This window comes from Chironomus tepperi, unplaced genomic scaffold, assembly GCF_022539635.2.
Source record: "Chironomus tepperi strain 1889 unplaced genomic scaffold, CSIRO-AGI_Ctep_v1 contig_93, whole genome shotgun sequence".
In the NCBI taxonomy this organism is placed as follows: Eukaryota; Metazoa; Arthropoda; class Insecta; order Diptera; family Chironomidae; genus Chironomus; species Chironomus tepperi.
In genome coordinates this window covers 1134898-1162874 of record NW_027226215.1, presented here as the reverse complement: position 1 = coordinate 1162874, position 27977 = coordinate 1134898, and the positions used below count along the sequence as shown (strand labels likewise).

Below are 27977 nucleotides of genomic sequence, written 5' to 3'. Positions count from 1 at the left end.
AAATTCTTTTAAATTTGTGACTGAATGACAAGTTATTTAAATCATTTTTTGTGGATGGGTTTCGTGGTTCTGGAAAGCTATTTTTGGGAGATTAATTAAATTAAATGAGAACTTTGGATTTTGATTAATTTCCATCTGTTGATTCTTCTTCTGTAAAAATACAAAAGAGGAAGGAATGAATTCTTTGCGATATGAATCTTTAATTTTTGTGTCTGAATTTTGAAGGTCATTTGGTGTTTATGTCGTCTTAAATTATGGTATAAGATGAATGTGTGCGGTTTCGGTTGAGGCTTACCAGTAAGGTGTGCCGCAAAAAATAAAAGGTTGCCCACCACTGGCATAATCACTATATTTTATATAAGTTACTTCAAAAACAATGATTCGTGACAAACTATTGTGTATGATGCTTTGGATATGAATCAATAAGTCAATGACATATTTCGATTTGGATTTAGAATTGGATTGACTTAGTCGACTTGGATATTTAATATGAAAAAGTCGACATGACTCAATTCAAAGATTCAAAAATTTGTTTTAACTTCTATCTCTGATATATTTTGGCTTAAAGTCATTAAGTAAAAGAAAAGAATAAGAAGATGTTCATCATATTCCAACAAATATTAGAAAATCAACCCTCTTAACCTATTTCGTATTTTTAATATTTATTGATTTTGTGAGCTTCCAAGAATTCAGCAATAAACATCCATGCTGATCAAAAACAAGAAAATATTCCATCTGTTTTGGGAAATTCATCAATAAAGGTGGAATAAAGGTATGAATAAATTGGAATTAAATTTAAAAAAAAAAGTTCCTTTCCTATTTATTGAAGGATCGATCCTATTTTTCCACAGTCTAGACTAGATGAAATATTCAGGCTTAAAATTTCCTTTAAATAATCAATCATTTATTCTTTATTTATTCTATTAATTTTGAAGGACAAATTATCATATTTAAAGCTTTATGGTGGGATGTCCACCCTCGTAACAAACTTTCGTCCACATCCACTTCTTTTTAGATTTCACGCATCAATAAAGTTTATCATCGGATATCAAATTCACAACTCTAAGCGTATAAAAAAACTATGAACATTTTATGGTACATAAGGAAATTAGAGAATAAGGACAGAAGTTTGATGGAATATCGATGGACTTGTGTAATATAAGAAGTGAAATTCGACCTCAAATCATTTTTTACATCCAAAACATCCAAGGACAAATTTCTTTTAAAACTAATTTTCACTTTCCAATTGTCTTTTTACATGCCGTGACTGGATCTTGATGAATTGTTGTCCAAATATTACAGCCTAAATCTCCATCTCATGCTGTTGCTGTCACTGATGTTGTTTTAATACGAAACTACAAGAATGGCATCAATGCGCATGTCCATCAACATCTCTTTTACGGAGACGATGAGCATAAGCATCGTCGAAAATTTTTACATGTTGGTGGGAAAAAAGCAGCCGTATCTACTGAGGATCTCATCCGAATGAATGTATGAAATTCAGAGTAAGGAATGAAAAAAAAAGTATGAAGGAAGAAGAAACTGACGGAAAATATGTTCGCAAGCAAGATACAGAACAGAAAAACATTGCGGAATTCTTTCACTGCTTGTCGTACATCGTTTGGAGTTTCTGTTTAGCTTTTATCATGGTGCGACGCATTTCTTGATTTTTTTTTTGTGCTCATCGTCGTCTCGTGTGACTGAAATTTGTAACGGGTGAGAGTTTCGTCAATCGTGTGTTAATATAAAATATTGCAAAAAGCTGTGGAAGTGCAAGTGAATGACAAAAAAAAATAAATATTACTTATTTCCTATGTTTACAACATTATAATCTTGTTAAGGTTTAACTTAATAGAAAAGTTTTCCATTATAAATTCATGTGAACGTGATTTTAATGCCAATTTTTTACTTTTTTTTTCTCTACTTTGTCTTTCGTGGAGCAAATGAAAGTTTTTGATCTATGCTGCTTGAACATTTACTTTGAAGCTTAGTTGGGTTTATTAATATTTTATTATATTTTAATTATGAAAGGTTTTGTTACTAAAGGATGCAGAATTCAAAGAAAAAATTAAATTGTTGATTTTTCTATAATTTTTTAAAATTGTTCTGACATTCCTAAGGATGTTTGTTGTCAATTTTTGCTTATTTTGTTCAAAAATTTTAAATTTTCTCTACTCTTGAAAAAAAATGAATTTGAATTATTTGAACTATTGAATTGAATTTTAAGTCATGAAAAAATCAATTTAAAATAAGTTATAGGCAAATTTCAAAGCTTTATCAAAATTTAAAGATTTGTGAACAAATTAATATCAAAAACAATTCTTTTTTTTAAAACTTTTAACATTTTTAAATTTTTTAAATTTTTAAAACTTTTAAATTTTTTAAATATTTTTCAATAATTTGATTTTCATTAATTAGATTCATTAAAGCAATTTGATGACTATGCAAGAAATTCTTTTCTCGATCTTAGCAATCACTTTCAAAATCTTTTAACTTCAATAACGGTGAATTTTCAAATTTAATTTTTTTTCCATTCAAATTCGATTTTTTAATATTCAAGAATTTAAAATATTTTTTAAAAATTCCAAAAATCTGTTTATTTAAATCTATATTTTGAAAAATCATTTCAAATTTTTCCATACCTACAAATGGCTGTACAGGCATGACAAAAATTTAAATTTAAGATTTAAAATTTAAAACGTTTGTAAATTAGGTAGTAGATTTCGCAAAATTTGGAATAATTTTTTAAAATTTGAGTGAAAAATATATTAACACAAAATAAAATTTTGGTGTGAATAAGAAAAAATTAAATTTCAAATTTTCACCATCACAAAAGTTAAAAGATTTTGAAAAAAAAAAATATTCAGATTCGAGACAAAAATCATCAAAAACATTAATTACTCAGTTCAAATCGAAATTTCCTTATCAAAAATTGCTCTTAAGAATGTTAAACTGAGAATGCTTAAAATTGCCCCAAAAAAACACTTCATTAACATTCACTTTTGAGTTATTTATCTAGTCTTAATTTCCATTTAAATCCAAATCAAATAACAACAAAACAAAAAATTCTTAAGTGCCATCGATTAATTAGGTAATCTATGCTTCTCATAATCCATCAAGACTCTTGACACAATTACATAAAAAGTCTCCAAGAATAGGCTGAACTTCATAATTACACCACGTGCCTACCAACAAATTTGTCTCACTAAAAAACATGTGCTTATCAATTGAACAAAAGCAAGCAAAAAACCTTTAAAAAGGATTTATGGCTGTTATTAAACCTTTTTACATTTCAAAAAAAGAGATTGAAGTGCTTTTAACAAACGCGCTGATGAAATCACTCTGCCTAAATGTACCGCTTTATTAAAGTTCATTTGTTTTGTTCTTCACAGAATTTTGAGCTATTTCTGAGATAAATTTCCTTTCCCATTTATGAAGCAACATTTATCATTATCGTACATCTTGCATACATCTATGTCTGCAGTGGTGCGCAACATTTTAATTTTCGCTGAACAGCTAGGTGGTGCCCATGGGATTACTGTGTGAGCAACGATGTGAAAGTGCTGGAAATTAGAAAATGTCAGAAGTTATTTTAAGACAGATCCAGCATCTGACGAACTATAAATGCGGCAATGAGCCTTTGTGCGTCTTCGCCAAGGAATTAAGTAAGTAAGAACACCTTTGTGACAAGCTTGGACCAAAACCGTGCGAATAATACAGCTAATGGCATTTTTAAAGATTTATGGCTGCTCACTTGAGTGCTGCGGCTCATAGACGACCAAAAAGAGCTCATGGACGACCAAAAAGAACTCTTGGGAGGAAGCTGTCAATAGAGAAAGTATTGCACTTGTTATTGTAAATTGTCAAGTGGAAGCCAACTTTAGGTGACTTCTGAGGGAGGTCATGGATCACAACTGATCTGTAGGACCAGAGTTGCAAAGCAGACAACAGAAAATTTTCAAGAAATTGTACGATTTTTGCCTGTCACAGGTGTCTGTTTTGCAACTCGACTTCGACCATGTAAGTAACAAAATAAGTTTGTCACATCACACAGGTTACCCACTCCTGATTCTATTTTGTAATGGCTTAAAAATTTCCATTTTCTCACATAATAATTCAACAAGAATCTCATTTTAGTGACGGATTCCCTTTGCTCAAATCCCCTTTTTCATCCTCATCCTCATTTCGTATTAATCGAGTTTCTAATTTAAGCAATTAAAATTTAAAATTGAATTTAAGAGGATGTGGGAATTTTTTTTTTGTGTCTTTAATTCCAGTCTTGAGTGAGAAAATATGAAAAATTTACTGTCATTAATTTGCTAATATTTAATGAGGCAAAGTTTTGAAATTTCATGAATTTTTTAAACATCCTTAAATTATTCACTTTGCGGTTGATGAGTTTGAGGAATAAAACTATGAATGAATTATTTTAAATTGCTGGAACAAAACTTGCGGAAAAGTTTTCCTAATTAAACTACAAATTTTACTTATGCATCATTGTTTTTGTCATGGATCTTGTATTTTGAGGATGGTTTTTATTGAGAATTTGTAGCAAAATTGTTTGGTGCTTTAAAGACAAAGGATTGGAAACTTGATTTTTGAGATTTGTGGAAATTGCATCATCATCCATAGATCCTTGAAGATAACAATAATAACGAAGAAGACTTCCAGTTTGAATTTCCCACAGTCTCGGTTTTAACGATCAAGACCGTGACCGAGTCCGAGACTACAAGTGAATCGGTCTCGATAATCCTTGAGAACCTTTGATTCTAGCTCAGATTCGATAAAATCCGGCATGAAGCTAAAGTGGGATGGATTTTCAATAGTTAAACTAAGTGCATTCCTCTTCTTTCTGTTGATCGAATACCTTCATGGTAAAGTATCCTTCAGTTTAACTTGTTTAGTCCACAGTTGATCTGTACGGCCAGTAAAGTTATGAGTAAGTTTGTCTATCTGTTTATTTACCAAAAAACTGTTGTCAATATTGCAAAATTTCACCTAATATTCATTTCATTACACAGGCCAATACACTTAATTTCAAAACTATAACATAGCCGTTGGATATGATCTCCATAACTCTAAAATATGTTGCACATTCAATGATTCAAGTTTATTTTTATATCAACTCAGAGTTGGCAGGACATTGGAGTCCGGACTCCGAAAGTCTGTGGAGTCCGGACATTTGGAGTCCGGACTCCACTTTTTTTTTTTGGAGTCCGGACTCCAATGGAGTCCGGACATTGGGAGTCCGGACTCCGAAAGTCCGGACTCCGGGACTCCGGGAGTCCGTGGAGTCCCATACAAAAATTTTTTTTTCTTTTTCGGTTACACTGTGTAACAGTGGTAAATTTTTTGAAATTTTTTTCGGTTACACTGCGTAACCCGAGTTATAAAAGTGAATTTTTTGACATTTTTTTGGGTTACACTGCGTAACCCGAGTTATAAAAGTGAATTTTTTGTCATTTTTTTGGGTTACACTGCGTAACCCGAGTTGAAAAAGTGAATTTTTTGACATTGTTACACAGTGTAATCTAAAAAAATGCCATTTTTTTAGCTCGGGTTACGCAATGTAACCGAAAAAAATGTCAAAAAATTCACTTTTTCAACTCGGGTTACGCAGTGTAACCCAAAAAAATGTCAAAAAATTCACTTTTTCAACTCGGGTTACGCAGTGTAACCCAAAAAAATGTCAAAAAATTCACTTTTATAACTCGGGTTACGCAGTGTAACCGAAAAAAATGTCAAAAAATTCACTTTTATAACTCGGGTTACGCAGTGTAACCCAAAAAAATGTCAAAATTCACTTTTATAACTCGGGTTACGCAGTGTAACCGAAAAAAATTTCAAAAAATTTACCACTGTTACACAGTGTAACCGAAAAAGAAAAAAAAAATTTTTGTATGGGACTCCACGGACTCCCGGAGTCCCGGAGTCCGGACTTTCGGAGTCCGGACTCCACGGGTGTCCGGACTTTTGGAGTCCGGACTCCACTTTTTTTTTTGGAGTCCGGACATTCGGAGTCCGGACTCCGAAAGTCCGGACTCCACATTGGAGTCCTGCCAACTCTGTATCAACTAAATATTTATGATAATCATCACACTTTCATCTTCATTTATTTTCCATACATTCCAATATAAAGCCTGCAGACAAAATTTCATCAAAATTTTTCCCATTTCATCACAAACTCCATAAAAAGGCATCAAAAACATCATTTATAATATTTTCCCATCAATCAACACAGCCGAAAAAATTTTCATTTTTATCAGTTTTTCATCCTTGATTTTACTTTTTTTGACAACACCCAAAATTATACCAACTGCTGTGATCTATTTGTGTATGCATAATATGCACAATAATGTACATGGAAAAGTTTTACTTTTTACTAAAGCTTCATAGAAATGAAAATTTTTGTCTTTAACAAATTGAATTTTAGAATTTTTTGTGTAAATTGAGTATGAGCAACACAATTCAAAGGATCGTACTTGTCGTTGGAAATGATGTCACACTGCCTTGAGGGAAAAGTAGTTTAGAGGTTCAAAACTCACACTCCTTGGAAAAAAATCTTTAATTTGCTAGGGATTGGCTGCAAAGTGACCGCGACTTTAGACTTTCTCTGGGATCGAACTCAAGACCTTTGAGACGACTTCCCGACTTCCTAACCAACTAGACCATTGCCACGTTTTTGCTGCTTTGAGTGTGACTGCGTCAACTCCCTAAATAAAAAATGACTTATCTTCTGCATACTGCTTTAAGGTAGAGTAACCTTTAATTTGACAATGTATCGTTCCCTTAGCAAACAGATATTTAAAGCAGTCAAGTGCCTTGCTGGTCAAATAGGTATGAAGCTTGACTCAAATTTAGGTATAGAAACCTGAAAGTCGTGGGTTCAAATCCAGCCATATCCAAATTTGTCCTTTTTCGGAAGTTTAGATACTACAACTGCTTAATGTACAAAATCAAGCCACAATTTGTTATTCTAGACAAGGAAGGAACGGGTCAGGAATTTGAAGTGCATTCAGGAAAATAGAGGATAATGAATGCCGTCAATGTGTGTTGATGAGGACGCCTAGAGTTCCCAACATCCCGATTCTCTAAATGGCGACTCTATTCGGTGACGTATCACAGTACCCAAGCAAATATATTGTGCTGCTCGGAGCAATGAACCTGATTCTTTATTTACTTGTGGCTTGTGTACGGTATCTTTTTTTTGTAATCAACTTGGGTAATTGAACATGCTTTTCGATTCATTGTTTAAAAGTATTTACAATGGGAAAGGGTATGATTGAGGAATATTTTTATCTTTATAAAAGGCAACCTTTGATTCCATTGAAATTATTCAGGCAGCTTTTCTGTAAATGACATCAATTTTTGGGGAGACTAAATTAATCATAGGGAAATAATAGTAGCTTAATGTGAGCTTTGTCTTTCAAAAAACTGATTCAACAGAGTTTATATGTCTTTATAAGGAAGTTTAGCAGTGGTTTGGCTTGAGAACAATTAGCAGGCATTTAATAGTATTATAGTACGACATAATCCTGTTTATATAGGGATACATGAAATGCTTATTATGCTAGAGTGATTTGAAGTAGACATATGGATTACATGTGTGTTTTCTGGTAGAAAATTGAGGCAACGTGCAGTTATTTGTAATTCAATGAGAGCAGATATAGCCTAATCTAGTTGGTATTCATTAAAATGTTAAGCACTACTAAAATATTAATCAGGGGGTTTAGGGGTTAACTCTCTCATCCTTCTAAATTTACCTTATCTCCAATTTTCCTAAAACTTTCCAAAACTCCCCTAAATTTTACAGTCCCAACTCCTCATCTTGAAAACTTTCTGTCTTCATCCTGAAAGAGGTTCATTCAGGGGGGAGGTACTGGAGGGAAAGGCGGTACATGCAGAAAGAGGAGGTACATGCAAGGGTTGAGGTACATGTAGAGGCAGTGGGTACATGCAGGAGTAGGGGTACACGTCGGGGTAAGGATACATGTAGAAGTAGGGGAACATGCATAGAAAGAGGGTACATGCAGAGGGAGAGGGCAAATACAGAGATACGAGTACATGTAGGGTTCGGGATACATACAAGGAGAAAGTGTACAATTTGGTTACCAAATACAATTTTGGTTCATTATTTTGCTACAAACCATTCCAGTGAATGAAAAGGATCTAAAATTGCTATTCAGCGTTCCATAATTTCCGGACGCTCCCTTAAACAGTTTGCATCTCATTAAATCCAGCTATATTCACGACTAGGGTTTCTGATGCCGTTAACGAAAACGGAAAACGGGCCGTTTTTTCGGAAAAATAAAAACGGAAAACGGCCGTTTTTTGCTAGCCGTTTTTCCGTTCTTTAATATGACTTTTTCTCTGAATTTTTGGTAAATTTTCAAAAATTTATTAATTTTTCGACTCAAAAAAATTTTTAAATAATAATTTAAACTAAGAAAATAATTATTCGTCAATTTTTTTGGCCTGCGGTATACTTTTAGAAGTAAATTTTTCATGTACATATCTTGGCAAATCAAAAAAGACTTCAATTTGAATGCAACGTATTTTTTCCCTTCCATTAAAAAAACGGACCCGTTAACGGCCGTTTTTCAGAAAAAAACGGAAACGGCCGTTTTTTAAAAATGCCGTTTTTCAGAAACCCTATTCACGACTGCATTTAAATTTTCCGCAATTCATCAACTTAAAAGTAACAAACTTTAATCTTCCTCTACATTCCCAATTGCAATTCATTAGCATTTTTAGCCCAAGGTCTAGAAAACTTAAAGAACTTCAATTGTCTCTCGTCCTCATGTTTGTTCCGAAAAAAGAACAGCTGGACTTTCATTTTAATTTGTATTATGTCTGCTAGCATTTCAAAAAAACAAGTGTGGTTGCTTTTTTGTTCCATAATTCACATTAGGTATGAGAATAAATAAGGATATCATCCTGTGATCCATGTCATGACATGAAATTCATTTTGGTGGTTTAAAATAACTCAACCACCAGCTTCAATCCCCATAGATTAATTAGAGTAGAAATGAATATGTGGACATACATTCCGATGTGTCTAGGACGGAGAGAGAAAGTAATCTCGAATGTTAAATCCCTTTTTGGTTCCTTTACTCTCTTCCAATTTAATATTTAATCCCTTTACTTTTCTTTTTTGCCTATTTTGCCTACCTATCGTTTGACTTTAGTTAAATTATTTTGAATTTAATAAATTTATTTATTCATGGAAAATTTAATTTTGAGCAAATACGATCTTCTTAAATTTAATTTACGGTGCTGTTTTTTGTGCGCTACGTGTGCAGAGTTGGATAAAGGAAAGAATCCAATTTTGTGCTATATCCATACTGCATAACGTGTTTGTTTGGACACCGATATATTGCTGTAGTAACGTTAGGATGCGAAGTTGCCCAAATCGCACCAATACTATAGAAATTGATAAAAAAATGGAGATTTTTTAAGATGCAAAGATACAATAATGACACCATGGAGATACAACCCGAGCAACATAACGAATTCAATAATCATGACGGCTGATTTTGACTCAATTGGGATCATCCTAAAACTGAATGAAATTCTAATTAAAGACGACTAATCTGAATTATCTTTGATATAACTTAGGGAAATGTCCAAAAATATGTACGATAAGTGTCCCTAACAGCACACAATGTTCGCTGGAGGTTCGTTGTGTAGCCGTGTTAATGATAGGACTCAAAGTCGCCCTAACGACGCCGTGATTAAGGATTTCTATCCAATTTATGGTTTGCCGCATTGTGCCATTTAAATGCATCCTTAAACCTATTCCAATACATTACTGTCAACAAAATCTTAACCTTTACACCTACCCACCTCCTAAGAGCATTATGTAATAAGTGAATAGCTCCTTTTGTAAAGAGTTTTATTGATTTAAAGCATGCTGCTCGGATTCAGTGACCACAAATAAACATTTATGTTCACAGTTTCAACTCTGATCATTCAACAAACCATAAAATAATAATTTCTAAGACAATGTAGCCATAGCTCAATGACGACAAAATGAGACAATTTTCTGTAAAACCTTTTTCTGTATATTTATTAAGCACTTGAAGATGTTTTTCTCTCCCCTTTTTCATTCATTTCCTCAAATAATTTGGCACAACATGGAATTTAATATTGCTTCAAAAAACACTTTCCAGCATATGAGAATGTTGCAAAAAAGACAATTCCATTTTAAAGGCAAGATTACAAAATTTTTGAGTGCAAAAAAGGGTTAAACCTTTATAATTGAATTAAAGTGATCTCCTCAAAGAAGTCAACAAACACATTTTGATGTCATTATTGTCATTAATAGCTTGGAAAACAATAACACAAAAAGAAAGGAATCTTGAGGCTTAATTTACACCTCTAATGCCCTAACATACATTGAAAAAAATTAAACTTCATTAAAATGACTTTTCATGAGATGAAAAATTACGTAAATCCACACTACAGCACGTTGAAGGAGCAGTTAAATGACACTTAAGTGTTTATTTCCTGGTTTTTAATCTTCCGATTCCCATTACCATGTCAGCAATTATACTAGTTTGTATTGTGTATTGTTTGCGCACAGCAATTCGAGTTGAATTTACGATTTTCTTCTTCCTTCTTTCATCTTCATCTATTCTCGGGTTTATATAACAAATAAATAGACCGCAAATTTTAAAAGTTTTCATTTATGTCACTGTATATGTGTTCACAACTCTATTAATTCTTGTCATTTTGAGTTTATTTTATTATCTTTTGAAGAAGTATGTAGGATCCTGATGATTATGTTGTTGTTGTCTACATGATATTTGATTCATATTGTGTAGTAATGTGGCCCGAATATCACAAGTCGATTTATCGATTCAACATCCGGCACCAGGTTGCTGTGATTCTAATTTGATCTTAGGATCAAATCCGGTATGATGCCAGAGTCATGTCGGTATGTGACTTTACTGGTGTGCTAATCAATAATTATGGATAATTACAACATATATGAGTTAAAATCAGCTGTGAAAGGGCATCAGTGGCCTTAATGGTAAAACTTACCCCAGAACCTTACGTACAATTCCAGAAATTTTCTAATTTTTGAAGATATTTTTCAATTTCGCCGTTTTGGTTATGAAGCTCAGCAGCTAGGTTGGATGCAGGCTAGAATTTTTTTCACGATGCGTCTCCATTGCTAGGCTTATCTACAAGCATATATTCATATCTGGATGATTTTCATGGTAGAATTTGGTGCACTCTAATTGTAACTAGGAACATTAGATCTTATGAAATGCTCGTGTCCTTGCAATGTGCAAAACTTGCAAGTGGTTCGAATTCCGCTTTACAATGTAGGTCTTAAAGGATGTTGTTCAATAGATCATTGACCGCAATGCACCAAGCTTATAAGAATAAGCCCTTCAAACATTATATGAATTCTAAGTATCCAAACTTCAGGATGTGCACATTAGTATTGGTATCTAAGCTTGGTAAACATAGTAACTTAGAGCTGAATATCTGAAATTCTCACCAAAGGCACAATACAAAATCTTAAGATGAGAATGGACATGAAATTTGAAACTCAGATATTAAAGGGTTTGCACATTTATGGTGATACTACAAATTATCCAAAAGCATTTTTACATCCATTAAACTGTAAAAACTAAAAACTCCACTAACTGCTATCAAAATAAACATTCCAAATTTTATGTAAATTCCAACTAAATTCAGCCAGCAGAATCAAAAACTTTTACGCTCAAATAATTGACGATGGAAACAAAAAAAAAAGACATTTATCACACAATTTTAAATCAATTGCTTTAATCGGATTACATTATTATTTCCATACTGTACTTAAAAGATTTATATTTTTGCCATTCACTTTAAAAAAAAATTGCAAAGCTTTTTGTAATGATGAAAATAAATAAGCGCTACAGAGTGTAATCTTCATAAGCTTCATATTGATAATCAGTGAAATCAAAAAAAAACTCAATTCAAACGATAATCTCAAACATAAATAAAGTGAAGAAAAATCATAAAGTAACAAAGAGGAAAAGCATAAAGGAACAAGTATAATGCCAATGATACTCAACATCGCATATTTACTCATCGTAACAATGTAAGTATGATTTTATTCGCAATTTATATTTTTTGGGGTAGGAGGTTTACGCGGGAAAGTTTCAATTGGAATTGAGAAAGGATTTACCTCCTTAAATCTTAGATATAAATATGAAAGTTATTTTTAAAATCCAAAATAAATCATTTAAAATATTGAACAATGATTGTGATATTTATAAATATTGTCTGAAATAACCTTGAAAATAAACAAAATTCCGAACGACACAGATGAGAGAGAGGCTCAGCTATGAATCATTTAAGACTCTCTAGGGGGCTAACAACTCAAATGACAAAGTTTGTCTTTTTTTATTCGTTTGTCACTTAAATTGTCCATCCCCTGAGACTCTTTTACGGAAATCTTAGTTACAAGTTGTAACTTACAACCTCTACGTAAGCGAAGATGAGCAATCTGTGATTTGCCATAATAAATTACAGATGTGTCTTTTTGAAAAAACCCAAATATAGACGATTATGATTTTTTCCAAACTTAAAAAGGCTGCTTACCAAATTTTTCAACTTTAAGGGGTCAAACCAGAGACCAATTTAATGTTCCTAGCTTAATGGCCATCTGCTGTATTTTTGCCGGGACGCTGCTATTCTTTTCTATCTTGCTGTTGTGTCCGGACCAAGTTTCAAAATGTCCCGATTTTTCAATAAGTCGAAAACTCCATCCTACCTTAGCTACAGTTTGAGTGTCGCAAATCCACAAACCGAACTGGTATGACTAGAAACAGCGAAGAAGTGCCCGAATTCAATTATTAGGCTTTCCCTGGGATCGAGTCCGGGTCGATAGGATTGGTTGGGCGACGTTCTAACCACTATGCTATTGCTGCCTTTTGGCTGTCTAAAATTTGGCCACAACTGCTCTATAAAATCATTTTCCATCTTTAAATCCTCATCAAAATGAGCGTACTCATGATTATACCCAATCAGTAGACTTGGATATACTCATTTTTGTGAGCATGTTCATGACGACGTTCATTGTCAACTTCAATCTATTTAATATATTGTATAACTCGGGAATTTATCATGCATTGCGTCAATCTTTATCGACTTGAAGCCTTTTATTGTATAGAAAAATTTATTTATTTTTCATCCTTTTTTAAATATTTTCAATATTTTTTATTGCGATGGGATTTGAAGAGTTTACTTCACACGAAAATCGATGGAAATGAGTTCATGAACATTTTCTTCACAGTAACTCATTAAATTTTTTTCACATGAAATCACACTCAAGTTATATAATATCGGATAATAACTTCCGTATAGACATCAACAAAACAAATCAAAATAATGTTTTCAACCAAATTGCTTCCAAGTTACTTTAGAGACTTATTATGTTGCTGTCAAATGTCAGTTGCTTGACATTAATCATATCTCTTATCAATGATTGTCATGTTTAAATTTTCAAAATTTTCAATGTTTTTCAGCTTTAAATCTGTAGATATTGAATATGGAATGTGGGTGGGATGTGTATATAGACTGACTTGAAATCTCTAACATGATCAGTTCCCGAGCTGTACAATATGGCAATTACCTCTTTTCGTCGTCACAGAAGTGATGACGGGTTTTTGTCCCAATGGACAATTTGCTTTTCCACAACTCTGCACGCTGCATGACCCAGGGTTTATTAATGCAACTTAGCTAGCAACGTAGCAAGCGGTTTGTACAAACTTTGTGATAAGACCAGCAACAGAAACAGATGGAAGTCCTTTTGTAGAAAACTTGGCTCCACATCGGAGCATGGTTCCAGTAAGTAGTAAGTAAGTAGCTAGCGACAATTTATGTGCCGCGTATACATAATCTGAGTTGATGTGACTAGAACAGCGAAAAAGCTCCCGAATTCAACTACACTTTTCCTTGGGATCGAACCCGGAACCTTTGAGTCGACTGCCCGACTTTCTAACAAAGTAGACCATTGCCTCATTTTCGTTGCTTTTGTCTTCAAAGTGTCATCAGACCAACTTCGTCTCTTACGGTTCATATGGGGGCCAAGTAGTGTTTAAAATTTTTAATTTCACTCTTAAGAGCGAAAATCAAAGGAGTCGAATTGAATAAAAAAACTCTTATTTTTATTTCACTCTTGAGCGAAATTGATCAATTTTCCTCACGCTCCTGAGAGCAAAATTTTTTATTTCACTCCAAAAAAATTTCACTCCCAGGAGCAGGAGTGAAATTCTGAATTTCGCTCTCAAGAGCGGGAGCGAAATTAAATGTATGGAAAAATATTTTGGTTGTTATTGGCCGTTATTGGCAATCATTTGATTGTTTCCGAAGTCCAGAAAGGTTACTTTCTTTTATGTTTGAATCCAGGTTGTCATTTTAAGTATTAGACATGAACTTTTAAGGTCTGGAAGTACTTCTTTTTATCATTTTTCTATGCCAAAATAGCAAACTGTATGAAAATTCTCAAAAATGAAGACAATAATGATGCAAAAGTTGTGCTATTGCAAAGTTTGCTCTAAAATCGACAACCTTGTGCATTTGGAAGTGAGGAACTGACTATATCCAGTGCCTGAACTTCCAAAAACTTCATTTTCTTAAATATCGAACCTAATTCCATTTTTGAACTTTTTTGAAAAACATGTGGAACCGACACTTCCGCTAGTTCCAGCACAAATTTTGATGCTTTTATCCACTTTAGATGATCCATATTACCCAATAGCCCTATAAAATGTTCAAAAAGTTACCTATTTCCTTTACAATTCCAGTAAGAAATATCTTATAACGACATTCTCAAGAAAAAATTATATTAAGCTTAGGAATCATTGACTTTTTGAACATTTTATAGGGCTATTGGGTAATATGGATCATCTAAAGTGGATAAAAGCATCAAAATTTGTGCTGGAACTAGCGGAAGTGGTCGGTTCCACATGTTTTTCAAAAAAGTTCAAAAATGGAATTAGGTTCGATATTTAAGAAAATGAAGTTTTTGGAAGTTCAGGCACTGGATATAGTCAGTTCCTCACTTCCAAATGCACAAGGTTGTCGATTTTAGAGCAAACTTTGCAATAGCACAACTTTTGCATCATTATTGTCTTCATTTTTGAGAATTTTCATACAGTTTGCTATTTTGGCATAGAAAAATGATAAAAAGAAGTACTTCCAGACCTTAAAAGTTCATGTCTAATACTTAAAATGACAACCTGGATTCAAACATAAAAGAAAGTAACCTTTCTGGACTTCGGAAACAATCAAATGATTGCCAATAACGGCCAATAACAACCAAAATATTTTTCCATACATTTAATTTCGCTCCCGCTCTTGAGAGCGAAATTCAGAATTTCACTCCTGCTCCTGGGAGTGAAATTTTTTTGGAGTGAAATAAAAATTTTGCTCTCAGGAGCGTGAGGAAAATTGATCAATTTCGCTCAAGAGTGAAATAAAAATAAGAGTTTTTTTATTCAATTCGACTCCTTTGATTTTCGCTCTTAAGAGTGAAATTAAAAATTTTAAACACTAGGGCCAAGGCACCCCTAGTAATCACAATATGCTGCACGGGCCAGGTACCTTGAAGGATCTTTAAATTGTAAACTTCTCTGTCATTCCATTGTTCCAGTATAAATTTCAAAAAAATTGAGAATTCAGGAAATGTACACTTAAGATAGCAAGTACATTGATTTGAAGATGCAACCACAATATCAAATCTAACGAATTCTCAACCTCATTAAACCACCTTTCTGCTAGAGTATGCACAAAAAAAGCATGCAATCTCCTCCAAATCCTGTTCTCAAGACAAATATTTCCTCTTTACTCCCAAAAAAGCTAGAAAATGGAATTTAAATTCATGACACAGTAAAAATGTTAAGAAGAAGAAGAAGGAAAATAATGTCACGAGATCAATAAAATGCTGCACTTGACAGCGATTTTACTTCTTGCATCTTCATCACATTCGCTTTGCACAATTGAAAAACAGCTTACGAATGACAAGCGTAACAAACTCCTGGAAGGCATGTAGAAGAATATTTTCCATTTTTATCGATTCCATTGCTTTTTAAGACGACAAGCGATGCACATTTGAGTGATCGAAATTCATGACTGTATCACTTGAGGGGTGTTGTTAAACTAACAGGATGTGATGGTATTTTTTTGGGAAGATGAGAATATTGCATTAAGATTTTTGACAACATGCAAGCATTCTTGAGGTTTTTCGAGCATATAAATTCTTATCATATCCTCGTAAAAATTCAATTTGATTTTTTTTTCTTTAACATAATTGCATGTAATAATTTCCTTTCATCATCACATTTACTCGTTCACTCAAACAGAAGGGAAAATGAGGAGAGAAGAAAATATTCATCCTCTTACCTCTTTGTGATGCATAAATGGCATCATATTTGAATCTGTTTACTGACTTTTTAGGGGCTTGCAGTTGCTTAATTTAGAAGCAATGTAATGCTTGTTGCTACAGCTTGTGTTTTAGAAAGTCTGAGTATTCGAATAAATAAGTGAAGTGATGTGGATTTGGTGTGTGGCCGAGTGCGGCCGAGTCCGGCCAAGTGTGGTTTGGTCTCTTGAGCCATTTTATAGGAATTGTATGAATCGCACTAGAACTGAACTTAAGTGATAATAAGTAGTGGTTTTACTAGTTATTGATTGTTAAGCTTTTTTTAAACAACCAGTGACCCACGGCAGAGTGGTGTGTCATTAACTATGTTCTGGTATGCCTGGAAAATGTTTTTGATGGATGAAGTCCTTGATTGGTAAACCAGTAGCAAACAATCTGTGTACTGAAGCACAAAAAAACGAAGCATTGATGATGCTCAGGTGTGTCTGTAAAATGTATTAAATGATCAAAGCTTAAGCATTATAAATTAAGGATTCTCGAGATTATGGAGACCATGAAGTCCAAGAATTTGCCTTGTAGTCTCGGTCTCCAAAATTCATCAAAATCTAGACTTGATGAAACCCTTTACACGAATTAAATAGACTCCATCAAGGATCCACTGACACAAATATGAGCTGACTTCGAGCTCTGTTTAATTTTGCATCATAGATACATTTATCACTACTAAAAAGAAGCTTTCTCAGTGTAAAATCTACATACATAGTCACCAAAAAGAGGTGGCTTCAATTTGATATAAATAAATGTATCCTTAGTGTACCTCTTTCAATATCTGTCACTTGAAGTGCGTGCCATGACACAAAATAAATTGCCTACCACTGTGCTAATCTAAAAGTCAAGCATCCAGGTGATCTACAACCCCTAATCTAAAGCATGTTGTCCTACCTCTTAATAAATATATACATACATACAAAATCTCATTGGATTTCCTTATTCTTCATCTTCCTTCTTTCTCATCCTTTCCTCTCTTTAACTGTTTTACTAGCTAACAGCGTCATCGTATCTTTATTATCTGTTAAATGCTGACACAGAAAAAAAAAATTGTAATTGCTTTTCATTATAGCGATAATGGATGTTGTGTGAATCAAGGATGTATATAAGGAGACGTTTTAAAGGGCGATGAATCTTTCAGAATTAGAAACATTGTAGCATTAAATGGATATTTTTTAAAGGATCGAGGACAACAATGTTTTACGCTGTTATTAGAATATAATGAGGTGTTTTTGTGCATGGATATGTTTGTCTTTGACATTGAATTGTTTGTGAGATGCTTGAGTGTTGGGGAATTTTAAATTGGAAATTTTGGATCATTTAGTGAATTTTACTTTTAGGTCTAATTTTTAAGGAAAAAGAATCATTCTTCCTTCAGGCCTACAATGTTACTTGAACTCTCAATGATTCTAATCCTTAAGCGACCGTTCACACTTAAGAGATTGAGAGAGATTGAGGAAGATTGTTAAGATTCTAAATGTCTTTATTTCGCATTAAGTAATAAGTGAACCGTCCCCAAATTTTCATTAACAATAATTTTAAAATCTATATCATCGTGTAGACAGCGTATTATCTTCTCAAAGTAATTATGTGTCCAGCAGACAATTAAAAAGATCCGAGATCTTAGAACCAGTGTGCTCATGTAAGTTTTTGTTTCAATTATTCAGTAAGTTACAACATATGCAGGTTTGTTGAAGTTTATGTCGTCCATGGGAGTAAGTATAGCTCTAGAATCGTTCTTAATTAAAGCTACATTTATCATTGTTGACCCGTTCTTGTATTTCATTCTGGAAGCCACAAGGCGAAGAAATAACCAAAAATCCAGCCTCAGACATGACAGTGGCTTCAGATCAGATCGATTAAATTCGGCTTCTGGCTAGAGTCAAATCAGACAAAGCCGAATTTTTCGGAAATTCCTACGCCATAGGCTTCTTTCCGGATATGCTGTCTAATTCTTAGTTTCCATCATTAAACTGCCACACTTGAGAAGCCAAAGTATCCAAATTACCGAAAAATCACTAAAGCTCATAGTGAGATTCGAACCCGCGAGTTTCAAATTCAACACCAACTTACATGACCCGCACCTTCCGAAGTGTGCTAGCAAGATATTTTTGCTTCTTAGAACCATTCCAAAGTACAGTCTATACATACCTCATTTGTATGTAAATGTCTCACAGTAAATTTAATCAAACGCAAACTTTCCAACAGTTTTAGACATCAGAACAATTTATTCTTCTGTGCTTCAAACAACTTGTACTATTTCTCATTGAATCTTAAAGCTTTGAAAATTCATCGACGCAAAAAATTTTCTAATTACAAAAAGTAATATTTTAAAGCCACTCCATCCCCCAATATTCTATTTGAAAAATCACCAAGACATTGTAGCTATACTAAGTAGTAAGAACTGGAAAAGAAAATTTTCTTTTTAAGCAACCTTTGATATTTTTCTATTGAAAAACCATTTTCTATGCATTGCATCTGTACATACCTCAAAGGATGATATTACCAAACAATTTATGTATTTAATCTTCTGTGACACAATTATGCTGTACATAATAACCAAGAAGAGTACATTACACACCACAAAAAGAGGAATGTCCATATGTTTTAAGAAAATAACTTTCCCAAGGTGTTTGCCTCAATTTTTGTTATGGACAGTAAATCAAGATTCTCGACATGATTGATATATTTCTTACTCCATAAGACTTATGACTGTATAGTTGTTGCACATAAATTTTCATTTTGCACAATTTGGAACCTTAAGGCCATGAATTGCGAATTGTCTTAAATGATTTCCATTTTCAGGTTTCCTTAGAAAATTTCAATAGCCAAGTGTTTAGATTTCTCATGTCCTGCATATCAATTTCCTGACATGTGATCAATTTATGTCATACGAATGGCAAACAGAAGTGTGCCGAATGTACATGAGAATTATGAAGTGTGAGACATGACATAGGAAACAGTAAATTAATCATGTGGAAATGAAGACAAATTGTTGATAAAAAGTGATATGTTTGCGCTAGTTTCCGCATGGGACATGGATTATGTAATATTCAGTCTTGGACAATTTACAGAATTAAGCCTAATTGTGCCACATAGAATTACATCTTGGTGGATCTTGAATAATATTTCGTCAAGCATAACAATAAACCCTGCTAAGTGCTGTATCTATGGAGATTATATGATGATTATTTCAACTCAAAATCTCTATTTTAAAAAGACCGGTGGAAGAAGACTTTGAAAAATCAGAAACTTTTCAATTTGAACTCGAATACTGTAATTACTTTTACGTTCCAATAGATTTGAATACTGTCAAAGGAGCTTTTTATTAGTTATTTTAAATTTAAAATAAAAAGATCTTTTTGAAGGTTGTTGTACATTCTAGATCATTTCTTAGGGTACGTTTGGATATTACTTGTCTTAAAACAGAGCTCGAAGTCGACTCAAATTTTATGAGGAGTCAGGTTGACTTTAAAATACAAAATCCGAGTATATTAACTTCTAGCTCTGTGCCACAGTGACTTGATATAAATAGTAGTGGTTTCGTTTTTCATGACTTAACTGACATATCCTTCATGGGATCATGGGTTCGAGACTCCGCATGAGAATCATTTCATATTCCCTATTTTGAATCATATTCTGAATGGCACATGACACCGAAAAGTACAAAATCTAGTCCCATGCTAGCTTGAGAAAGGATCTCAATAAATTTAGACGAATTTTAATAAATTTGGCTCCGTGTGAGAGTCAAGCCGGCATTTTAATAGATTTTTCAGATTTTATACGCCGTGTGCTTTCTAAACATGTTTTGAAATTACGGCTCACAGCGTTCCTTTCTAGGATACAAATAGAAAAGTTGAGTTCGTTCGAAACTGCAGGCCTACAAGAAAAAAGTGGAGAAATATAGTCACGAACATACTATAAGATACATCCCTAAACTGCAGTCTTAGGCATCTAGAATGCATGTCTCCTGTTCTATTAATCTGAGAATCTTACTATAAACAGTAGGTCTAGAATTGAACGGGAAATCTAATGCAACATCACTATGTTAATCTGTCATTATTTTATGACTAGATCTGGAATATCAGTGAAGGTTAAGATTGTAACACAATAAACACGCAGCTATGGACAAGCTATGGATCTGCCTCAATGTCAAATAAGCTAATTTTTTCAAATTTTTTATGTCCAGATGTGTCACACCAGTCCAACTTCCCTTCCTATTATCATCGTATTCCCTCAAAAAGTTGGACATGAAAATTTATTAATTGAAAGTTGGAATGACCCCAACAAACTCATTGAAGCCAATTTTCTTGATTAGAAGAAAAAAGGAATTAATTAAAATTCATGTTCAAAAAAAATTTAATATTGAATTTCTAATAGCTTATTGACATTTGATGGATGTTGCAATTAATTAAATTCATTTCCTCACATTGCAGAATAATAAAAGAATTCAACAATCCGCGGTTAATTGACGCTGCAAACAAAAAAAAAACATTTTTTCTAGGATTTAATTAAATTTTAATTTGAATTTTATATCAAACTGTAGAGCTGGAATTTGATGATTCTTGAATTTCTGTAGACAGAGAGAATTTTAGAGAATGAGGACTTAAATTGAGTAGAAAATGGCAGCAAATTTGTGGAAAACTCTTGTGCACTCACTATTCATTTAAAATACTTTCAAGTGGATGTTGTTCCTGTTATATGTATTAAATATTCAGTAATTTGAAAAATGATGCAGCAAAACATGAACGAACAAATTGTCATCATTGTTGTCATTTACTTATTGCTTTTGTAGTGTACTCTAAGTCAGTGGTGGGCAACCTTTTTTTATGACGCGGCACACCTTAGTAATAAACCTCGAACGAAACCGCACACGGCATACGGTTCAAGGCATTTTCAAAAACTTCCAGGTGTATACAGGTGTGCCACGACCCACAGGTTGCTCAACAACTACTCTAAACTCTTTACTACAGCACTTCCAATGATGTTGTTGAAACTAAAGTCTCGTGTTTGTTTTTCAAAAAATTATTCTTCATTGTTCCTTTAAATAAGTTATTTAAGATGTTATTTTCATCCACAAGTACTGACAATTTTAGAAAATTTTCTTTAAATTATTGATTTTACTTCCGTTTAGAACACTTTTTATTTTCACGACGTTTGACACTTGGTATTTTTAGTTATTTTGCCACGGATGCTTACGGAACTGCTGTCTAAATAAAATATAAAGTTTGGAAAAATCAGTTGACAAAATGGAAGGGCTTTTCCATCAAATTCTATCAACATAGAAGACATTTATTCCTTTTTTTTCTATTTTTATTTATCCATCCATAATAATACTATTGACATAATTCTATCAATCACAAGAATCGATTCTTTTTTGTTCTTATAAAATAATCAAATATGAATTTTATGAATTCTGGTAGAATTTAGCTTTAGTATTTAGAAGTAGTAGTTTATAAGTTATGTCTAATGTTTGGAATGAAAATGATTGAAGCTGTATAGTTTGAAGGACTTAAATTCTGCCACAACTCCTTTAGGATTATTTTTTGGATACGTCGATGTGGGGACAATTTGACAAAATCTACAGTCAATAACTAGACCTACGGTCGATTAATTACATATTTTGTAAAACACTACGGAGTTCCTATCTTTACTTGATGGTAGGTCTAGTTAATAACTAAACATTATGTCAAGTTGTCCAATCGGGATCTATTCTACTCGAGTGACACAAGGTACGTGAAATTGCCTCCGTGACTATCAAATGGATCCTTTTGTCCCACGAATTTTCATCCTGAACGACACAAATGAATAAAAGGATCCGTGGTGGAATCCTTGAAGTCACCGTCACGAAACCGGTTATTTATACTAAATGGAAGCTGTCTCTGTAGAGAAGCCTACTGTATGTGTGTAACTCGGGCATCAGATAATCGCAGTTTCCATTTGGAAGCCACACGAGCCACAAACGGAATTTTACAGTAGTCTTAACGGAGACTTTTTCATTTGTGCCAATCGGATAAGAACTCATACATGATTTGTATGAGATGTGTGGCCAAGGATAGGGGTGGTGGAAGAAGATAGAAAAACTAATATAATTAAGATTTTACACTTTACGATTTCCCAAAACGTTTGAATTTCATCTTTTTCTTCGCCACATTTCAAGTAAAATCTGACAAAACTAATTAAATTTGGAAGAGTTTTAAGTTCTTCCTTCCGAAGGTTAGCGGAAAAACCATTAGAAATTATCATAAAATAAAAGATATCTTATACCATTGCTGATATTTATTCAATCACATCTCAAAACGTCTGCAAATTGAATATGTAACCACATGATTGACAAAACCTTAAAATGTCACTGAAAATTTCCAACAATTTTTCTGACCCGGTTTTAAATTTAAAAGCTGTAAAAACTTGTTTTTCAGCATCTGAAGACATATCTTATTGGATCTTATTAAGTTGTTGACAATTTTGCTATTTTTTGCTTACTTTTGAAATCAATAATTCAATCTATTTAAAGCCAAAAAGTACCTTTGAAGACATTATCGTGATTGAAACTATTATAAAGGAACTAAATTCCATATGCTTAAATTGCCGGATATAAATAATTCCCTTTTAGACCAAAAATAGCACAAATGTGATTAAGGATTATGCTGAAATGCTTTCACAACTCATTAAGTCATTAGAAAAGTTTAACTGCCTTAATAATTCACAATCCTTTTCTCGTCTGTACAAATTAAAAAAAAAAAGTCTTATTAAGGAAGAAGAAAATTAGTCAACTTTTGTGCTAACAGAAAGGAAGTTAGGAAGGAAAAAATGCTTTGTGTCTGCGAACATTTACGTTAGTGAATATTTTGCCCTTAGAAATTAATTTTGCGTGACATGAGTATTTCAAATGTTTGTGTAATGAACGTTATTTATCGTTTCAAGGTTGATAAATTTGCTTGCGAAAATTGAATTTTAAAAGTTCATTAATTTACATTGTCAGTTAATTTTATGAGAACTCATCATATTTGGCAAATACACAATGGAAAATATTCTTTAGGATTGCTTACTGGTTTTTTTCTCAGGAATGGCAGTAGGGATACTGATCAATTTTAATTCATAATCTCCAAATGCAGTGCAACTAGAAGCTTATCTTGGAGATTTTAGGATCAAACTTTCATCCTTGCAGTTTTGGACAACAAAAAACTTTCACTTTCATACAAAATTGGTTACTTTGATTTTTGAAACTTTGAAAAAAATACAATTTTCAACATCATTCAGTCATTCAATCAATTTCTTTACTCTCATATTTGGAATTCAAGTTCTGAAAAGAACATTTTACTGTTACTTTTGAAGTATTGCTCTGACAGAATGTCTAATAAACTGACTGTTGATAAGAATATAGCCAAAAGTTAGGTTTCAAAAATAATTCTGCTTGTTAGGCTCCTGCCCTGGTAGTCAGAGACCAGGCTCTCAAGAGTAGAGTAAGCAGAGAGCACACTCACGATCATGATTGACGTATATTTAAGTAGAGTGAGCTTTCGAAAGCATGTTCTTTGCCAGTTAGAGCTGGTTACCGTAAATTTAAAAAAAAGGTTTTCTTCCTGCGCTTTCAATTCAAAAACCATAATTCTATCAATAACTCACTTTCCTTTTTTTGTCCATACCAACCTCATTTTGTAGACATCTTGTCTCATTTTGTACTCTTTAAAATTCATATCTATATATAGAAGCAACAAAAAAAGAGTGTCAAGATCCTTTTTATTCAGAATGAAATGGAAGGAAAAAAATGAATATCTAATAAAATTTTATATTTTAACAGAATGTTATCTCCTTTAGTGGAAGGACACGAGAGAGAATAACAACAACACTAAAAGGACTCAAAACATCTTCCCCAAAGAGTGCTGGAAGAAGTAACAAAACATGTGTTTATGCAAATGATAGAAAGAAAAAAAATCCCACAAAAATTCAAAATACCAAATAGTTTTCCCATTTGGCTCTGGTGGATATTCGTATAATCTGAATCTGTTGCTTACTGAAAATTTATATGATAACGGCCATGTGTTGACATAAAGCATCTGCATAATTTCTCATCTATGGATGAGAAGATGTTAAGGAAAAAGCAACGCGATTTTAATGTTTGAAGAGATATCAGTTCCTCATGTGATTATAAATTTGCGTATGTACGTGAATGTTAATTAAAAAATTTAAATATTGCTAAATATGCGTGAACATTCATGGAAGATTTCATGTCTTTATCTTGGAAATCCAAAAAATCCTTCTTACTTGTCCTTTTTTAATTAATTCCTATCCTTCAAATATTCTATGACAATCTTGTTTAGATATTTAAATAGTAAGAAGAATTTTATTCTTATGGATTCTTATTAAATTAATTTGCCCGGAATATCTTCACATGTCATTTGTCGGTATGGAATCCTAAATGGATGTCTTGTTTTATATATTTTTGAATGATGGCATAATTAAGGTTTCTCGAAAATAGAGACTGTAATTTCAACAAAACCTTCTTTTTATTTTACACCTTTATTGAAGAGATGGAGTAGCTATCGATCTGACTCGTTGGTAGATCAAATGTCAAGTGTTTACCTTCAAGTAGTACTCCATATTATCTCTACCAACACCACTGGCGACCAATTGTAGCGTAATATCTCCTCTGAAGAATAGATTAAAAGCTTATCCAACAAATAGGATAAGAAGGTATAAGGAAAAAATAAGATACTGATAAGAAGAATAGTAACACCCTAGCTAACACAGTGTGATATTCGGATAATTTTGCGTGTTTTAGTCAGACTTTTCAAAATCAGAGATCAGAGCTGAGAATAAGAAGAATGTCAAAGAAATTCATCAATTTAATCGAAAGAATTATTTTATCCTGGTAACTAGTTTCATCCAAAATTGAGAAGCTTAGTAAAAGTTCAAAATTCATCCTTTAAGCGTCAAAAATCAGTCCAATTATTAATAAGATTGATCAAACCTTGATATAAAATTAAGCAATTTTATTAAAAAGAAAAAATCGGGAAAAATCGCATTAAAAATTTGTTCCAAAAAATCATCACGATAAAGTTCGATAGGTGGGTGTCAAAAAAATCATTAAAACTTTTTTGAGAACTAATTTTTTAGGTATGAAAAGAAAAAAATCTTCAGAAAATTTAAATTAGAAAAAAATATTCATCTCAGTCGTCTGAAAAGGATTGACATTGAGAAGACAGACGAAGAATTGAATACAAAAAAGTCATTCAAATTTACAAATCGTCGTATTAATTTAAAAGTCAAATATGTACACAGTTCTCAATAGCAAATTACACTAATCAAATTTCAATAATGAACTCAAATAGAAGAACTAAAAACTTAAACAGATTTAATGCTAATTTATTCCTACTTAAATAATAAAAAATTCCCTACCGCAACCGAATAAAATTTTAATTCCAAAAATTCTTTATTGTTTGGATTTGGCGTCGACTAAAAATTAAAACAACAATATTAAGAAACTTTTGGAAGTCACATGAATGTCGCGTTTAGAAAACAAAAAAAAAAGTTCATGAGAACAAAAGAAAAATTCTTCAGACTTTTTATTTACATGCCTCCGCCTTACTCCTTTTTAAATTAATTTAAATTCATGTAAATTCGTCTCCTATTTCTACGGATATTAAAAAAAAATCTTTTTCCTTTTCTTTGTCACATTCCATCAATTTTGCTTGCTTAAAATGAAGATAAAGTTAAAGGAAGAAGACTTTTTTTTTCATAAATAAAGTTCTCAAGAAGGTGTTGAGTGAAGGAATAAGAAAAGTTTTCGTATTTTTGCTTGATATGAATAGCAAGAATAATATGAGCAAGTAGGAAGTTCTTAAAAATTGTGTGTGGCTTGAACGCTCTAACTGACCATAACCATATTTACTGATAGTGATATTCACCTAAATTAGCATACTCTTTTCAGGATAAGATCTGGAATCCGAGACAATAATTTTACAGAGGTACATATGGGTACACGCACAAGTTTCCAGACTAGAACCCAAACCGAGACTTCATGGGAATTCTTTGTAGTCTCAACAAAGCTCGAGATTCAGATCGAGAAGTCTTTGTATCCGTATCGAGAACCCTTAGCATATACTAAATCAGAACTATGTCAATTTCGTAGCAGTTAATTGAAGGAGTTTAATGGTTTGATGGATAAGATCTACGAGATCTAATTGCTAGAGACACAAATCGATTTTCGGTTCAAGTCCTATCATGAGAAATTTGTTGTGGATGTTCTTCATCTAATCCGTTTATAATGAAAACCAACTCACCTCAAATCTCTGTAAGCTTTATGCACTAATGTCATCAGGAAATTGGTTCAGATTCACTGTAGATTAAACGTTCAGATTTGAGTGCAATATTTAGTCTGGTAAATCCGCTTTTGAAATATGACGACACCTTGGTAAGAGCAATGCAGTCATTACGGTTTGTGTATTACCAGTTTGATGGCTGTGCTAGACTAATAAAATATTACCTGCACCTGCATTTTAGATGCATAGTCCAGCAGTTTTCGGTTGTTTTCGAACCTTATAGTTCGTCGACATCGTGTTGAGCGAAATCTATTAAATATATTAAATAGCAAGAGTAAAAGAACCTAAGATCCACTGACAAGCAGCAAAACACCTTCTAAGCTGGACAAATTTGGGACAAATCAGACAAAATATCTCTAAATTTTCACAAAAAAAAATCCTAAACATGAACGTAGACAAAAATTTGATTTCTTGAGAAAACGAAAAAGTTTTTAATCAAAGATTGCTTTTTACTCCTTTAACAGCTCTTGTTGTTTACTTAACTGTATTACAGAACAACAAAAGTAGATGCACTTCTTCGAGTTAAATTGAATAAAATACACTAAAGCTATTTGTAAAGTACCTACAAAGTGTTACGAGTGTTGCAATCATTTATTTATTTATTTATTCTATAAACAACCTAATGATCATGCTGATAATGTAAATTTCTTCAGAAAAGCTTTACCAGAAGTTGCAACAAAAACATCAGGGTTCTATTGACGTAAACTTTGTTGAATATTTTTGCAAATACTTAAAAATGCAAATGCAATTCCCTTAAAAGCATTTAATGGATTTAATCTCACAATTAATATGAAGTGTGTAATTAACATAAATATTATCTAGAAATGAAACTTCTTTTTAATTCCATCAACTAACAATTAAAATTTTTCTGCTACCATGGCTTTTGGTTCTTATACAACTGAATCTCATTAAAAATTTTTGTTGTTTTTCATTGAAATGAGCAGACAGAAAAATCAATTAATTAAAAGTTTTTACTTACTTTGCTGTCAATAAGCATCCCAAATCAAAGAACACATTTCTGTTTACTTTTTCATCCACAGAACTCTTACAGCATCAACGTTTGGACAACAAATAAATGATGATATTGATTTTTTGAGAAACGCAATTCAAATGGTTGCTGAGAATGATACTCAATTTGATGAGGAGAGCTTTGAGCAACAGGATGATTATAGCAGGTAATTTTTGTCGATTATCATCATGTGAAGCACAACATGATACAA

General features: G+C 32.7%; 1 protein-coding gene and 1 long non-coding RNA gene across 8 annotated transcripts in view; one reads left to right on the top strand and one right to left on the bottom strand.

Annotated features, from left to right (window-relative positions):
- The first annotated feature begins 1570 nt into the window (after positions 1–1570).
- LOC139086995 (gamma-aminobutyric acid receptor subunit alpha-1) overlaps positions 1571–27977 on the top strand; it is a 47071-nt gene continuing 20664 nt past the window's right edge. For 2 of the 7 annotated variants that reach the window (XM_070635679.1, XM_070635676.1), the window contains exons 1-3: positions 1571–1716; positions 11919–12100; positions 27798–27932. In XM_070635679.1, coding sequence (XP_070491780.1) covers positions 12057–12100; positions 27798–27932 — 179 coding nt within the window. In that variant the 5' untranslated portion in view covers positions 1571–1716; positions 11919–12056. Of the gene's footprint in view, positions 1717–11910; positions 12101–25249; positions 25308–25373; positions 25504–27797; positions 27933–27977 lie in introns of those variants that run through there. The other 5 variants (XM_070635678.1, XM_070635677.1, XM_070635683.1 and 2 more) reach the window with 5 other exon arrangements.
- On the bottom strand, positions 15477–27816 carry LOC139086998 (uncharacterized). The gene is made up of 3 exons (XR_011544089.1): positions 27737–27816; positions 26719–27006; positions 15477–16872 (listed from the first exon to the last, which is right to left on the bottom strand). It is a non-coding gene; the product is annotated as an uncharacterized lncRNA (long non-coding RNA).